A 16,231-nucleotide genomic window follows, 5' to 3' on the forward strand; every position below is an offset into this window, starting at 1 on the left:
TATCACTTTCTACAGTATAAAACCCACAGCTTTCTGCCTCTGTATAGCACATCATGCAAAAACCATGGAGAACAATGGAGAATTATTCCTGCTGTTTGCAAGAAAAATCAAGTCGCTTACAAAAAATATAAATAAGTAAAAAAATAAAATCTGATTTCTCTGTGTAACTGCACATTTCCTGCTGTCTGGTATCCTTCTGTATATCAGGCTACTATTATAAATGTGCTTGCTTGCCGCATGTCAAACAAGTTTAATAATCTGAATGAAATCGGCAGTGCGCTTCCTGGCAGGAGCGGAGTCTGTACACATAATTGGATACATTTGTTTCTGGTTAGGAGTTTGTGTCTCCCAGGCAAATTGGCATTTTCTTTTTGTGAGACAACAGACAGTCATTAAGTGAGTTCTGATTCTATATGTAGATAGTTATTTGCTTTCTTTAGCTTGGAGTGCGAGGCTGCGATTATGAATTTCATTTTTCTTTCTGAATGTGACATTTCATTGTAGGCTTCCTCCATGTATAAATACGCTCCAGCCTTTCTTGTTCTCTACTCTGTACTTTAGACTCTCCCTAAACCTAAAATTTAAATAGCCGCCCCAGATCGTCCAAACCTCAACCTCTTCTATTTTATTTTTCCAGTGGGTTACAGTGAATTTCATAAGAATACGTAAAAGTAGGACAAATGTTCTTCCATTATTTAAAGCGATTTTATTTTTTTGGACAGGGATACATGACATCAATTTAAAAGGGGAAACATTTGTGGGAAATGAAATGGAAAAAAATGAACTTGTATATTTTTTAGAGTACATGTGTTTCCAGTAGGGAGAGGAGAATAAACTACTGGGAGATACATGAGTCAGTGAATACCGCGATAGGCATTGCCACAGGGCCCGATCTTTAACTCTGGGGTCTAAAAAGGAGCATAAGCATAATAGTGTGTGCAGGGGCCAGTATGGGGCATAATACTGTGTGTAGGGGCTACTATGGGGGATAATAATGTGTGTAGGGGCCACTATGGGGATAATACTGTGTGCAGGGGCCACTATGGGGGATAATACTGTGTGCAGGGGCCACTATGGGGGATAATACTGTGTGTAGGGGCCACTATGGGGGATAATACTGTTTGCAGGGGTTACTATGGGGGATAATACTGCGTGGAGGGGCCACTATGGAACATAATAGTGTGTGCAGGGGTCACTATGGAGCATAATACTGTGTGCAGGGGCCACTATGGGGGATAATACTGTGTGCAGGGGCCACTATGGGATATAATACTGTGTGCAGGGGCCACTATGGGGGATAATACTGTGTGCAGGGGCCACTATGGGGCATAATACTGTGTGTAGGGGCCACTATGGGGGATAATACTGTGTGCAGGGGCCACTATGGGGACATAATACTGTGTGCAGGGGCCACTATGGGGGATAATACTGTGTGCAGGGGCCACTATGGGGTATAATACTGTGTGCAGGGGCCACTATGGGGGATAATACTGTGTGCAGGGGCCACTATGGGGGATAATACTGTGTGCAGGGGCCACTATGGGGCATAATACTGTGTGCAAGGGTAACTGTGGTGCATAATAGTGTGTATAGGGGCCACTATGGGGTATGATAGTGTGTGCAGGGGCCACTATGGGGTATGATAGTGTACGCTTGAATACACTTTGTGCAAGCGGGGGATTTCAGGGTTGGGGGGAGAAACCCATGTCAAATGTTCGCCTTGGGGCCCAGCCATTCCTAGTTATGCCACTGACACGAACTATATGACTATTGTATGTCCTGAATCAGTGAGATGGATATAGCAGAGATTTCAGAGTGAGAGTCAGTTTGGAAAGGGAAGGTAGGAAAGCAGCTAAATAGGAGGGAAAAGCAGCATTTTCTCTGATAACCTACATTACAATGTTTCTTATAACTATAACTTTGGATTTATGTGCAATTTGTTGAAATGACTTTAAACCACTTAAATCCTTCATACCCGCGCATGTTTTTGTGACCCGGCCATTATTTTAAAGGTCTTTCTATTTACACTGTAGAACAATTTCTAGAGTGAACGTTTCTTTATGGGAATCTTTACTGTTCTGCAAGTATTCTGTTATACACACATCAGCCAATGCCTTTAATGAGCCTAAGTGTTTATTATTGCTGCAGCTTTAACTGCGATCGCAGCTCTAATGTTAATGAAATGCAGTGAAGTTTTTTTTTGCTCCCGTAGATATTCTAAGTTCGCAGTCTCTTCATTAAGCTGCAGGTTCGCTCCCAAATTCTTCTGCATTAGCAGATAATTAATGAATAGCATAACGGAAGTCGTCAGCAATTTGGTGGGATGAAATATGAGGCAAGACGGAGAGGATTTGGCAGCGGCTCTTGGCTTCACCATGTTCTCTATGATATATCTTGGGTCCATGCGCGGAATAATTTAATCAATATTCTAATTAAGCAGTTCGAGCAAATTACATTCCGTGCATTGCTTCAAGGTGATTGCGGTATACAGATTAGCAGATTTACATTAGCACTTTGTCTGTTTTAACTAAACAATCATTAATTACCCATTATTTGTATGGTGCCAACTTCTTCCACCGGGGTGTACACTGAATACCATCACGGTCAACCCTCACAGGCTGCACTTCTTTTCTTAGACAATTTAGACATAATGAACCTGAGTAATATCAGATGGCGGTTCCTTAGACACACCGCATGAAATGATTCTTGGGACACCGTTTCAACAACCTGTAGGAAGTAGACCATGGAAGTAGACCACCAACAACCTGTAGGAAGTAGACCACCAACAACCTGTAGGAAGTAGACCAAGGAAGTAGACCACCAACAACCTGTAGGAAGTAGACCACCACCAACCTGTAGGAAGTAGACCAAGGAAGTACACCACCAACACCCTATAGGAAGTAGACCACCAACAACCTGTAGGAAGTAGACCACCAACAACCTGTAGGAAGTAGACCAAGGAAGTAGACCACCAACAACCTGTAGGAAGTAGACCACCACCAACCTGTAGGAAGTAGACCAAGGAAGTAGACCACCAACAACCTGTAGGAAGTAGACCAAGGAAGTAGACCACCAACAACCTGTAGGAAGTAGACCACCAACAACCTGTAGGAAGTAGACCAAGGAAGTAGACCACCAACAACCTGTATGAAGTAGACCAAGGAAGTAGACCACCAACAACCTGTAGGAAGTAGACCAAGGAAGTAGACCACCAACAACCTGTAGCAAGTAGACCACCAACAACCTGTAGGAAGTAGACCAAGGAAGTAGACCACCAACAACCTGTAGGAAGTAGACCACCAACAACCTGTAGGAAGTAGACCAAGGAAGTAGACCACCAACAACCTGTAGGAAGTAGACCAAGGAAGTAGACCACCAACAACCTGTAGCAAGTAGACCACCAACAACCTGTAGGAAGTAGACCAAGGAAGTAGACCACCAACAACCTGTAGGAAATAGACCAAGGAAGTAGACCACCAACAACCTGTAGGAAGTAGACCACCAACAACCTGTAGGAAGTAGACCAAGGAAGTAGACCACCAACAACCTGTAGAAAGTAGACCAAAGTATCCTTCAAACTGGGTCTTCTGCTGGACCATTATTATGTTAGAACCTGGGCCCAACGGAGGATCTTCTGATACTCTGATGGCCCAGTCCGACGCTTCACCAGAGCATGTTTTAGAGATACCAATGTGAACATGGAGAGCACATAAAGATGTTGCCTTGGCTGGATGTGACCTACTCATTGGTGTGAGGCCATGAAGTTGATCCTGGACATCTGGAAAGGTGAAGGCCCATAGACTGTAGATGCCATTACTCTTCATGAGGATAAAACAGGTCATAGGACATTTTTACCTAGTAGGAATAGAAAGAAATGACGAAGTCTATATTTTCTAAGGCTAGGTCATTAATATCATAGTCCAGGAAATTCCCTTTAAGGTATAAAATTTAAGAATGATTTGAAAGTTTGGAAACGATAAGGATAAGCATTGATGTACTAATATAGGATCTCAGAGGTTCTAACTAAAGTTGGCCATTTAGGGAGGGAGACCGTTCTTAATTTCCCCCATACACATGCATGCTCAGCCCGGCCTCCGTCCCTCTCAACTACCCCATATCTGTCAGACTCCAGGTTAAGTGGTTTATTTACCCCGAGAACAAAAGGATCAGCCATTTTTAAATCCGGCACCTTGATCTCCCATCGGAGAGAAGTCAGGACACCCAAATACACATTACTATAGATCATCAGTTGGTCCATCGGAACCAGTGGCTTTGCTGACATTTATCTAATGTGTATGTAAAGACCAAGGTTGATGATTTAATGACTCTGAGAAACCATTTAGGATGACATTATCACCAAATTTCATCTTTCTGACTAGGTATTGCCTTCTTGGATGAGATATCCAATTGATTTGTTCACTCTTTTATTAACGGACACGTATTTGCCCTTTTGTTTTACAGTTCTAAGAGATGACTTCCGCCAAAACCCTTCGGATGTCATGGTAGCAGTTGGAGAACCTGCTGTGATGGAGTGCCAACCTCCTCGAGGTCACCCAGAGCCCACAATATCCTGGAAGAAAGATGGGACTCCAATAGATGACAAAGATGAACGAATCACGGTAAGCGTGGCGGTGTCTTCCTATTGTTATGTGAATGTGTTCATTGATAGAGGTCATATTGTATCATTAGTATTGTTGTCATTTTGTAAACTTTTGACTTTAGAGCAAAAATTGTACAAAGATCTTAGAAAGTCTAGGATTCTGTAGAACGCTCATTGGACTCTCTAAGGGGATCCAAGCAGAAATGAAGCGCTTAGTGGAATCTAGCAGTATCCTGGGTACAGATTGTAAGAATTGTATAAAGGTATCAACTACTGAAGATTATCAAGTTTTCTTGTTTTTTTATATTCTAAACCCAACCTAACAATGGGAATTGGTTAAGCATTCCTATGGATGTTCATTCAGCTGATACTGAATAGGCCCGGGATCTGCACTATCATTCTGGTATCTACTAGCTGCTATCTTTATATTACAGATATATGCAATTTAACCTTTAAAGGGATCTTCTGGCCCCAAAATACATTTTTCATACTAATGTCATCTCCACAAGACACCTGTTTTCAGGTTCGACACCCAGCCCCCAATATATCAGCCATTGCAGCAGCCTCTAGGTGCTAGTAGACAGGCGGTGCATAGAACATCATTCAATAGGATTGGTGCTGCAGTTCCCCAAAACCACCACTATACAGTGCATGGGTCTTGTGTGCTGTACCTATTAGTGCACGCACGCCCAATCCACTAGTAGCTTCTGGAATGCAGGGGCTTCTGATTTGTGCAAGGACTGGGTGTTGGACCCCCATAAGTCACATACTGATGACCTATTCTATGGATGGGTCATTGGTATATAAAATCGATTGGGGACAGAAAAACTCCTTTAGGCTAAGCCCTCATGTAGAATCCCGCAGCAAAAAAAAAAAACATGGCGGTTCCAATGGTTTTGCAAATGGTTTTTCCGCCGTGCATATTTTTCTGCAAAGTGTGCAATGATCCCAACTTTGCAGTGACTGTTTTCGCCATGGAGTTCCCGCTGCGTGACTTTTACACCACATAAGGCATCTTATACCTCTATCATACACCGTTGCACGTCACGGCTCCAGACTAGTTGCTCTTCGCACTACCAATGGTACATTTCATCGTGGAGCGGACACCATGGGCACCTTTAAATGTATTGCCGCATGTTATTGCTATTCACTTTATGTATTTCCTTGCGATTTGACAAATTGTATCACTTCGTAATATAATTTATCCTGTCGCGGTAACAAATGGACTTCTCATTGCCTAGGACTTCTTACCAAATTTAAAGCGACGGTCCATCAATCAGCATTCACAATGAATGAGCGGAACGAAGTCCTGGCCAGAATTGACTTGGAGTAACTTGAGTTCTGTTGGCTATCTGAAGTCTCTTCTCCCGGGGGGCTGGCTACCTATTTCGGTGCCATATTTTTTTTTTCCCCGACTATATTTCACTCCAGACTTGATGCCATTAAATCTATAAATGTGGAACTCTGCGGATTGTTGATAAGTATTTCTGATTATACTAAAACAGTGTAACAAGATGTTAATCCATATGCTTAGGAAGCGGCAGACTCTAATACTGGGCTTTTTTTCCGCTTATGCCATCTGTTCCAGAATTAGGATCGGCATTATTCTGTTTTGCTGATAAAGGACGAGTAAATGATTTGTAGTTTCTCAATCATTTTAATTAAAATATGGGACGCTTTGGGAAATCCTGGGATATTTACTACTGTATCTATCATGGCGGAGACGCGACGTTTCTCGACTCGTTTATCAATATGTAGAGAACACTTAGGTAAATTAAAAGTGCTACAGTCCAGAAGTAACGATATATTGTGTGGGCACGGGGGGTGTTTGGACGATGGCGGTATTCCTTTGTGACAGATGACCTGACTTCATTATAAAGAAGGGATCTGTTACAATAAAGATCATTGATCCTCGGGGCGGCGGCAGCGTCTTGTTCTTTTATAATTGCTAGGAAAAGTACAATGTGTTAAGGACAAAAACATGAACAACATAATACCGTTTTATTGTACCTCAATCCCAATGTACACGTTCTGTTAAACCAGCCTTAAAGGGGACTTGTCACTGGGACGGAAAAACCCAATGGAATAAATCATCCGATCGGTGCTGTCAGGGCTCGTTCACATCTGCGCCCGGTCTCCGTACTGCAGGTTTCCGTTTCCTGCCTAAAACAGAGCAGGAGACGGAAACCTGCAGGAGTCTCTCTCACCCTTTCATTTGAATGGGTGAGAGAGATGTCCGGCCGTGAGCGGCGGTGAGCGTTTTGCGCTCTCCGCCGCGAAACCGGGTTTTATAATCTGGACACAGAGTCGGACATGCAGTACTCTGTGTCCGGATAAAAAAAATCCGGTTTCGCGGCGGAGAGCATAAAACGCTCACCGCCGCTCACGGCCGGACCCGGTCTGTGCTTTCCGTCTTCTGGCATGCAGAAGACGGAGAGCACAGAACGGAAAGAAGAACGCAGGTGTGAACCTAGCGTCACCTTGAACAGTTTGGTATAGTGTTCATCCAACTCTGTTCAGCCATTCCAAAGATATAAGCCCTGTTAGTGTTGATACTAGCCAAGTGGGCGGTGACACTTCATGATATTCAGCACACAGGCCAAAACTAGGGTTGAGCGATCGTCTTCGGAAAAGATCGGATTCCGATCGCCGATCGAGAAAATTTCAATATCGCGATCGGAATTCCGAACATGAACTTTTTAGGTGGGATCGAGATCGGTACTATTTCCCACAATGCTTTGCTTAGCCTTCACACTGAGTATACGCTCCGCTCATTCTGAGTAGAGTGTATACTCAGTGTGAAGGCTCCGCTGCGGTTCTATAGGAATGAATGGAAGGAGCCGGCACACAGCCTTAACCCCGTGCGCGCCGGCTGCCTCCATTCATTCTAATGGGAGACTAAACTAACATCTCTAGTAGCTACTTACCTCCAGAGATGGCTGATCCGGTGCCCGGTGTTCTCATTCTTCTTCGCCTCACTGCCATCGCCTCCCATGTTAGTGTTTAAAGAGCTAGGAAGAAGGCGGGGCTTGTGGCTTAGGAGAGTGTGGGCGGGTACAGGGCAGGGAGACACCTCCCAGTACCTGCCCACACTCTCCTAACCCACCCACACTCTCCCATCCTGGGAGGCAGGGGGCAGCGAGGTGAGAAGAGTAGTGAGGAGCGGCAGCAAGGTGAAGAACACCGGGCACCGGACCAGCCATCTCTGGAGGTAAGTGGACACCGGGGGGGACTAAGTAGACAGAGGATTAAAAAAAAATCCTCTGGCTACTTAGTGATTCCCTACACAGCGTGGATTCTAACAATTAAAGCGTTCAATTGTTAGATTCCATGCTGTATAGTGAATAGGATTGCTTTTAAAATCCGATCTCCGATTAATAAAAAAAATCCCATTGACTTGCATTGGGATCGGAACTGGGATCGAGATCGGGTTCGAATGAAAAATGATCGGAAATCGGATTTTAAAATCGATCCTGAAAAGTCAAGATCGGCTCAACCCTAGCTAAAACTTAAAGGGAGTCTTATACCAGGTGTGAAAATCCCATGGAGATACACCGTCAGATCAGTGCTCTCACCATGAGCGTTTAGGTCGTTTGCCTATCCAAATCTGTCTAGCTATTCCAAAGTTATAAGCCCTGTTAATGATGATGCAAATTACGGTCTACTAGTCAATTGGCGACATTAACACTGCAATACAGCACAGGGACCCCACCCCAAGAGGAACCTCAGTGTTACCACCCACTTGGTTAGTAGACCCTAATTTCCCTCTACAAGGGCTTATATCTTTGGAATGGCTGAATGGATTTGGATAAACAAAACACCAATTTGTTCAAGGTGAGATCACCAATCAGGTGAGGTATGTGGCTTTTCAGATTAAAACCAATGAATATAGTAAATCCAACCCCCCAATGCAGAGGTAATTACCTAGAAGATAAGGAGAGGAGGGAGGAAATGGAGTGATCCAGGGATCGAGGGTTGATCACGTGCCGTGTGGGCTCAACCAGGCTGGAGTCCGCAGATCTAGAATCCACAACCTGAATTAAAGTGATTTTAAGTCCCGCCCTCACAATATTGTAATAAAATCACACAACCATTCGTGACCATGGGTGAGCGGGTCATTCAGCACTTGATGCAACATGTCTTCAAGTCCCGCCGACCGGGACCGTTTTGTTAGGTCCGGGCCGCGCCGCGGGGCCCCAGGCAGTTGACCATCTTGCCCGGCCCTGGATCCGCCCCTGTCCGTACCCTAAAGGGTTGATAAGAACCTTATATTAGGGAATTGGTATTCTGCAGCTACTTAATATATGCCTGGCAGGGCCAAAGCTGAAGCTTCACTTTAAAGCAAAGTAAGTATGCAGATCCCTATATAAAAAGCGGAGAAATCTGCTTTAAAGCATGTAAATAAACAGCAGCGTTCTATCTCATCTTTAATGTGGTTTGGTGTCTCTGCCGTAATGAGGTTAAAAAGTGTTTTTCCCACCTGCTAGAACAAAGACAGGAGTGAGATCAAAGGCAGGAACGTTCTGCGCAACACCTGTACGCTCTGAAGAATTTCAATGCGGGCTTATAGCGCCGGTAAAAATTTGATTTAACTCCCTGTAATCTGCGCCTGCCATCCTTTCTTTTGTAATCTTGTTTGACACCGAGGGTCATATTTGTCCAGTGATAAGAAGCGGGTCAGAAATGAACAGGTTAAATCAATAGGGCAGGAGATTACTACTGAAACTTGGTAAGTAAACTCTGTAACATTGGCTTTGTGTGCGGAACAAGAGCAAATATTCCGTAATAAACAGCCAGGGAGATGGTCACCTAGTGAACCAAGACGTGCGGGAAGAAAAGGGTTTTGTACTTTGGGGGGGGGGCAGATAATCTTTTTGCTTTGTACCTTTAAGATGGATTCACAAGTCTATTATACTTCCCGACCACTGGTCCAGTGACCCAAACTTAGAACGCCTTATATCCCTATGGTGCTGTAGGTTCACGTCATTAGACCTGCCATTGGAATGGAACTTGGCGCTGTATTAGGCCGGGTTCACACGATGTATTTTGGCACGTAATGTAACACGTAGACGCCGCGGGAGCTTTTGCCGGCCGTATACGCTCCCATTTTGCCGGTACCGTATACGCGGTGCTATTTTGCGGCCGCCAGGTTCCAAGATAACTTGCTCGATACAATGGCAATCCCTTCTATACAATATCTAGAATTTTTTTAGAGGATGCTTCTGGCTATCGATTCTGAGAACTATTCTTATCTGAGGTTTAGTTAGCCCTGGTCAGAAATCAGATTTGAGGTCGGAGCTTCTTCTCTGGGACATTCCTGGCTGGAGAGGGTGGCACGTGATTGAATGCCAATGTCAGATGACGTCCTCTGCTCGCAGTCTCGGAGTCTTTCTGTCTCTGTACACAGTACCGCACTATATTATAGCAGTGCTCGTGAGTACACAGAATAATCCTTACCACGGTCTAATACAGATAATAATTGTGAAACATTCCCTCTGCCATCATGTGATTTATCTTCCTCATACTCTCAATATGTTTCACTCATAAATCTTATATAACACCGCATTGTCTATTATACGTAGTACTGAGCCAACTAAAAGCATTACAAAGTATCCGTATAATATGGGAATCTCTTAGTCATTTGGAGTTTTCATTGACCCACATCTTTGTATTATATAGATATTTTACTCTTGATATCCAGACGTCTTGTATCTCTTTTGGCTTGTTCCTTGGCTTTGGGCTCATTATCATAAAATTGGCTGTAAACCAATATGGATGCTTTTACAACTTCTAAGAACATGATTTTTTAGCTTTAGTCCGGGATTCTTGTAGTTCGGCACTGATATGGTTAAAAAAAGGGGATTAAACTACAAACAGCCCATGTGCTAATAAACCTGACGTCCCAAAGCCTGAAGAAGGATGGGTTATGGATACTGCTGTTGCTTGAATCTTCCATTGGTGATCTATTGTATCCAGAGGATTGATCATTGGTCGTATCAGTCCGGAAAAAAACACTTAAAAAGCAGCAGTGTCTATGCTAAGACGCTATGCTTACCCCCTTCACCAATTCTAGTTCTTAGCATAAACGCTGCTACACTGATTCCAACGGAGTTGGAATTTTTTCTCTAGCCCCCACCGTTCATGAGCAACAAGCAGTTAGTTTTGGTGCCTGATGTGCTATTTAACCTCTGCAATGTCGGGTGGGCGGTGTCAGGCAGGGGGCGTGATTCAGAGCTCCAATCAGAGGCAGCCAGTGTCAGAGCTCAGAACCACACCCCTTGTCTGCTCCTGCCTGACCCCGCCCTTCTGACAATACAGAGACTGAATAGTATCTCAGGCACCAAAACTAACAACATTGATTGCTCAGGAATGGTGGGGGCTAGAGAAAAAAACTCAAACTGTGCCAGAATCAGTGCAGTCGCAGCTATTACTTGATGTAAAGATCTAGACTTGGTTTTGGGGAAATACCCCTTTAAGATTTTTACAGTTTACCTTTCCATCTTCATTCCAACCTGACATCAAACATTCCTTATCTAGAAGAATCTCCCAGAATCTGGTGCTAAAACAAAGGCCCTCGTAAACTGTTTAGGAGCCCATAAAGAGCAGCCCCTTCCTATAAACCCGGGCACCTCTCTGGGTAGGATCTCGCAGACTTTTTGCCGTGTGTTTTGTTCCCACAGTTTTGCAGTCCCTCAGTCTCCAGTTCCTTCCGCAGACTGGTGGAATATTTCATCTGGAGCGGTGATGTCTATCTGGTGCTAATAGCTCCGGCCGCGCTTTACATCTCACGGCTTCAGAATTGGATCCCAACCCGTACAAAGCAAATATCAGCCTTAGAAGAATCCTCCGCTCCTTTCATGCCCTGCTCCACTTTCTTCCGCGCTCTCACCTTCTCATAGCACATTGGCTTATCTCCAGGACACAAACTATTAGCATCTAATAGTTCTTTCTGGACCATCTCGCTGCCCTCTAGGAGCATTTTACAGAAAATCACACTTTCTGATTTTAGAGATTTTCGTCTTGTTATTTGATAATAATGTGATGGATCTCAGTTCTGAAATGTGTAAAGAGAGTTCTCCTAATATACAGGATAAGACTTCACTGCTCCGAATCTGTAGTACAGAACAGTCTGCGAAACCACCCAAACCCTCCTCCTCTATATAACTAAAAATCTAGACTTCCTATTGTCACCACTAGGGGGCTGATTTGTTTTTTGAGCTTAGAGGGGTTCTCCAGGACTATGATATTGATGACTAGAGATGAGCGAGTAGTGAAATATTCGAGATTCGATATTGGTTTTGAGTAGAGCCTCAATAGGACTACTCGATGGAATATCGAATCCCATTATAGTCTATGGGGAAAAATGCTCGTTTCAGGGGAAACCACTATTCAACTAAAGGAGAGTCACCAAGTCCACGAGTAGCAGGAGGAGAGTGTTTAGGAGGAGCGCTGTGCAGTTAAAGCACATGGACCCCATAGACTATAATGGGTCCGTGTGCTTGCAGCACACTGCCTGCATGAATGATTTGTGTGGGCAGTGCGCGGCAAGCACACAGACCCCATTATAGTCTATGGGGTCCATGCGCTTTAACTGCACAGCGCTTGCAGTTGCGCTGATATTCCATTCGGGGGGTCCTCGTGCGAACTCCTTCCGGACGGGAGGCAAGTGCTAATGTGAACCGGCCTTTACTCGTCCTACAGAACCAGCATTGATTGGCCAAATGCTATACAGTGTACAGCATTCGGCCAATCAACACTGGTTCTGCCGGAGGCTCGTCTATGATGAGACGGAGTCTAAGATCAGACAACAGCAGTCTCCATTGTGGTCTGATCTTAGACTCCGCCTCCTCACAGATGAGCCTCTGGCAGAACCAGCATTGATTGGCCGAATGCTGTACACTGTATAGGCATTCGGCCAATCAACGCTGGTTCTGAATTGAATCTTTACTGCGAATAGCGAGTAGTATTGGAACGAGTACGAGTATTTCGAATACTGTAGTATCCTATTGAATACCTACTCGATTGAATACTACCCACTCATCTCTATTGATGACCTATTCTTAGGATCAATATTTGATCGGAAAAGTCCAACATATCAGACCCTGGCCAAGAAATCGTAAGCATGATGAAGACGTTCCAGGTCTGGAGCACACAATAACGGTGAGCTTCACTTACTCTGTCCAGGCCGGTGACATCACATCCATTTCTCATATCGCCAATGCTATAGCTCAGTTCCATTCAATTAAATGAGCTTGAGCTGCAATACCAAGTATGGCCACTATCCAGTGTATGGCACTGTGCTTGGTAAGTAGTGGACATGGCGCAACAGTCAATATCACAGCCCTGCAAACAACTTTAAGACCACTAGAGGGAGCCTGTCAGTTACTAGTTATCTTTTGAAACTGTCTACGCAGAGGATTTGGATCTTTGTATCAGATGACTATATACAAAATATAGTAAGAAATGAAGGCGGAAGTTTAAATAGAATTGCATTAAACTTAACTTTAAAGAGGACCTGTAACCAGATATGGAAAACCCAATGACCTACATCATCTGATCAGCACTGTCACCCCCGAGCATTTCGTTGATTTCTTTATCCAAACCTGTTCAGCCATTCCAAAGATATAAGCCCTGATATTGTGGGCGGTGACACTGTACGATCTACAGCACGCATAGACCCCGCCCCCAAGTGCTATCACCTACCTGGACAGTATATCCAAGCTTGCATCATCACGATCAGGGCTTGTATCTTTGGAATAGCTGAACAGATTTGAATAACCAGGGTGACAGTGCCGATCAGATATAGTATGCCATATGTGATTCACATTATAAAACCTAATTTCATGCACCCCAACCCCTCCTCCCCCACAGATTAGAACCCCTCCCATCCCCCTACTAAACCAAAGATAGGACCACCAAACCCTACTTTGCCCACTTGCTTTGTATTGAGAAATTCTGTGCCAGTAGTGGGTGGACGTATTCCGTGTAAGCGGTGCCCATTGATACAATGCAGCCTTGCCATCCTCTGCGCCCCTTCACCGCACGCCCATGTCCTATGTATTATAGAGACAAAAGTCTTGTTAACTATCATAATGCGCTGAACAATGGCGTACTCCCGCTGCTGACATTACTATTCACGCTTGTTAATGCGGCACAAATACAATACCCGGGAAGAGATTTTTATAGGTAAACAGCTTTAATGTTGTCCTGAAAGAATACCAGATAACAATACGCTGAATATATCAAAGCCCGCAACACAGCAGAAGATCGAGGACGCTTATTGTGCGTGAACGCCGTCCAAAACAATGTGTAAACAGCGAGGAGTTAATGGCTCAGCGAAAAAGATGGAAAAACCGTCATTTACTTAAGAGGATCTATTCGCTCTCCTGGCATGGTTGCATCTGTTTTACGTGTATATCCCATGAAATAACAATGTTAGAACGTCTTGTAACTCTATGTTATGCTGTTCCTCTGTTGCTCATCTTGGAAATTTTGAAATGCATGGGTTATAGCATTGATAGGGCAGTGTCAGGTTTTTTGTACATTGTGAGCGCCATAGAGGGATCACAATGTACATTTTTCCCCTATCAGTATGTCTTTGGAGTAGGGGAGGAAATCCACACACACATGGGAAGAACATACAAACTCCTTGCAGATGTTGCCCTTGGCAGGAATCGAACCCAGGACTCCAGCTAACCACTGAGCCACCATGTTATGCACCATCCATTCTACTAAAGGAGAGTCACCAAGTCCACGAGTAGCAGGAGGAGAGTGTTTAGGAGGAGCGAAGTGCAGTTAAAGCGCATGGACCCCATTATAGTCTATGGGGTCCGTGCGCTTTAACTGTACAGTGCTTGCAGTTGCGCTGATATTCCGTTCGGGGGGGTCCTCCTGCGGACTCCTTCCAGACGGGAGGCAAGCGCTAATGTGAACCGGCCCTTACTCATCCTGCAGAACCAGCATTGATTGGCCGAATGCTATACAGTGTACAACATTCAGCCAATCAATGCTGGTTCTGCCGGAGGCTCGTCTGTGAGGAGGCGGAGTTTAAGATCGAACCACAGCAGTCTCCATTGTGGTCCGATCTTAGACTCTGCCTCCTCACAGACTAGCCTCCGGCAGAATCAGCGTTGATTGGCCCAATGCTGTACACTGTATAGCATTCGGCCAATCAATGCTGGTCAATGCATTCCTATGAGAAAAAGTAAGCTCCCTCATAACAGCAAGCTGCCAGCTCTCCTGACTAGCAAGGACGAGCCTGCTGCAGAACCAGGGTTGATTTGCCAAATGCCGTACACTGTATAGCATTCGGGAAATCAATGCTGGTTCTGAATCGGATCTTTACTGCGAATAGCGAGTAGTATTCGAACGAGTACGAGTATTTCGAACACCGTAGTATTATATGGAATACCTACTCCATCGAATACTACTCACTCATCTGTAGTCACTATTAAAGTTCCATATATATTATAACAGTAGGATCTGAGGGTCAGTCTTGGACAACCCCTTTAATGCCGGGGAAAAGGATTTTATTACAAATTACAGAACTCTTTTAAATCAGGTTAAAGCTAAATGTAATAAATCCTCAAGAAAATAATGAAATCTTGGAATTCCACATTGAAATGGAGTTTTTTTTTTCCTATTCCCAGAAAACGGATACCCTGATATCTGCCGCCAGATGTATAGACGACCTCCGTTCTGGGGATAAATAGTATTGTATGTTTATCGGGAAACCCGTCAAATCCCTCTGCAGCCGGACAGACTGGAGATAGCCGAGGGCTTAGGGCTAATTAATATCCTTATATTGGATACTTGTTCCTAAATTACTAGATAAAGCGCCCAGTTTTTTCTCTGTGGTGTTCCATTAGCCACACAGTACATTACGGGCAGCGTACATTAGGCGCACAGATCACAGTATATCACATATTTCTTATATACTGTTATTCTATTAAGCAGAGTTACTTGCACCTTCTGTTCTTGTCATCTAATGATCTAACCCTGTGTCAGTTTATACTGCATTTCTTGCATTTTCTTCACAAACCAGGAAATTCTAAATACACAATTTAAAAAATTCCAGAAACACACAGTTCTAGTGCCGCAGCTTAGTTGAAGTCTTTTCATTTTCTACCTTTTCCAAATGAGTCTATTCTCAGGCTGGATTCACACATGCAGCTTTTGGTGCAGGTTTTTGAGCCAAAGCCAGAAGTGGACCATTATGTTTTCTAGCTGGGGTTGAGCCGATCTTGAAATTTCAGAATCGTTTTTAAAATCCGATTTCCGATCACTTTCCATCTGAACCCGATCCCGATCCCAATGCAAGTCAATGGGATTTTTTTAATTATCGAAGATAGGAATCTAAAAACGATCCCATTCAGTACACAGCATGGAGTCCAAAAATGGTTTCAATTTTTGGACTCCACACTGTGTATTGATTAAAAAAAAATACTTAACCCCCCTGGTGTCCGCTTACCTGCACAGATCCGCTGCCGCTCCCCGTTCTTCTCGCTCCTCTTCTCTCTCATTGACATGCCTTCAGAGGACCGTGCACATCCCCACCTCCCTAGGCTAGTGTTAGAGATGATGGGAGTAGGCGGGGCTTGTTGTGGCTTAGGAGAGTGTGGGCGGGGAGAT

General features: G+C 44.2%; 1 protein-coding gene across 1 annotated transcript in view; it reads left to right on the forward strand.

Moving 5' to 3' along the window:
- Positions 1-16,231, forward strand: part of ROBO1 (roundabout guidance receptor 1) — an 893,061-nt gene that overhangs the window by 765,522 nt on the left and 111,308 nt on the right. Inside the window, exon 5 of the mRNA XM_075263408.1 lies at positions 4,462-4,619. Within this exon, the coding sequence (XP_075119509.1) occupies positions 4,462-4,619 (158 nt within the window). The remainder of the gene's footprint in view (positions 1-4,461; positions 4,620-16,231) is intronic.

Source organism: Leptodactylus fuscus, chromosome 2 (assembly GCF_031893055.1).
Source record: "Leptodactylus fuscus isolate aLepFus1 chromosome 2, aLepFus1.hap2, whole genome shotgun sequence".
NCBI lineage: Eukaryota > Metazoa > Chordata > Amphibia > Anura > Leptodactylidae > Leptodactylus > Leptodactylus fuscus.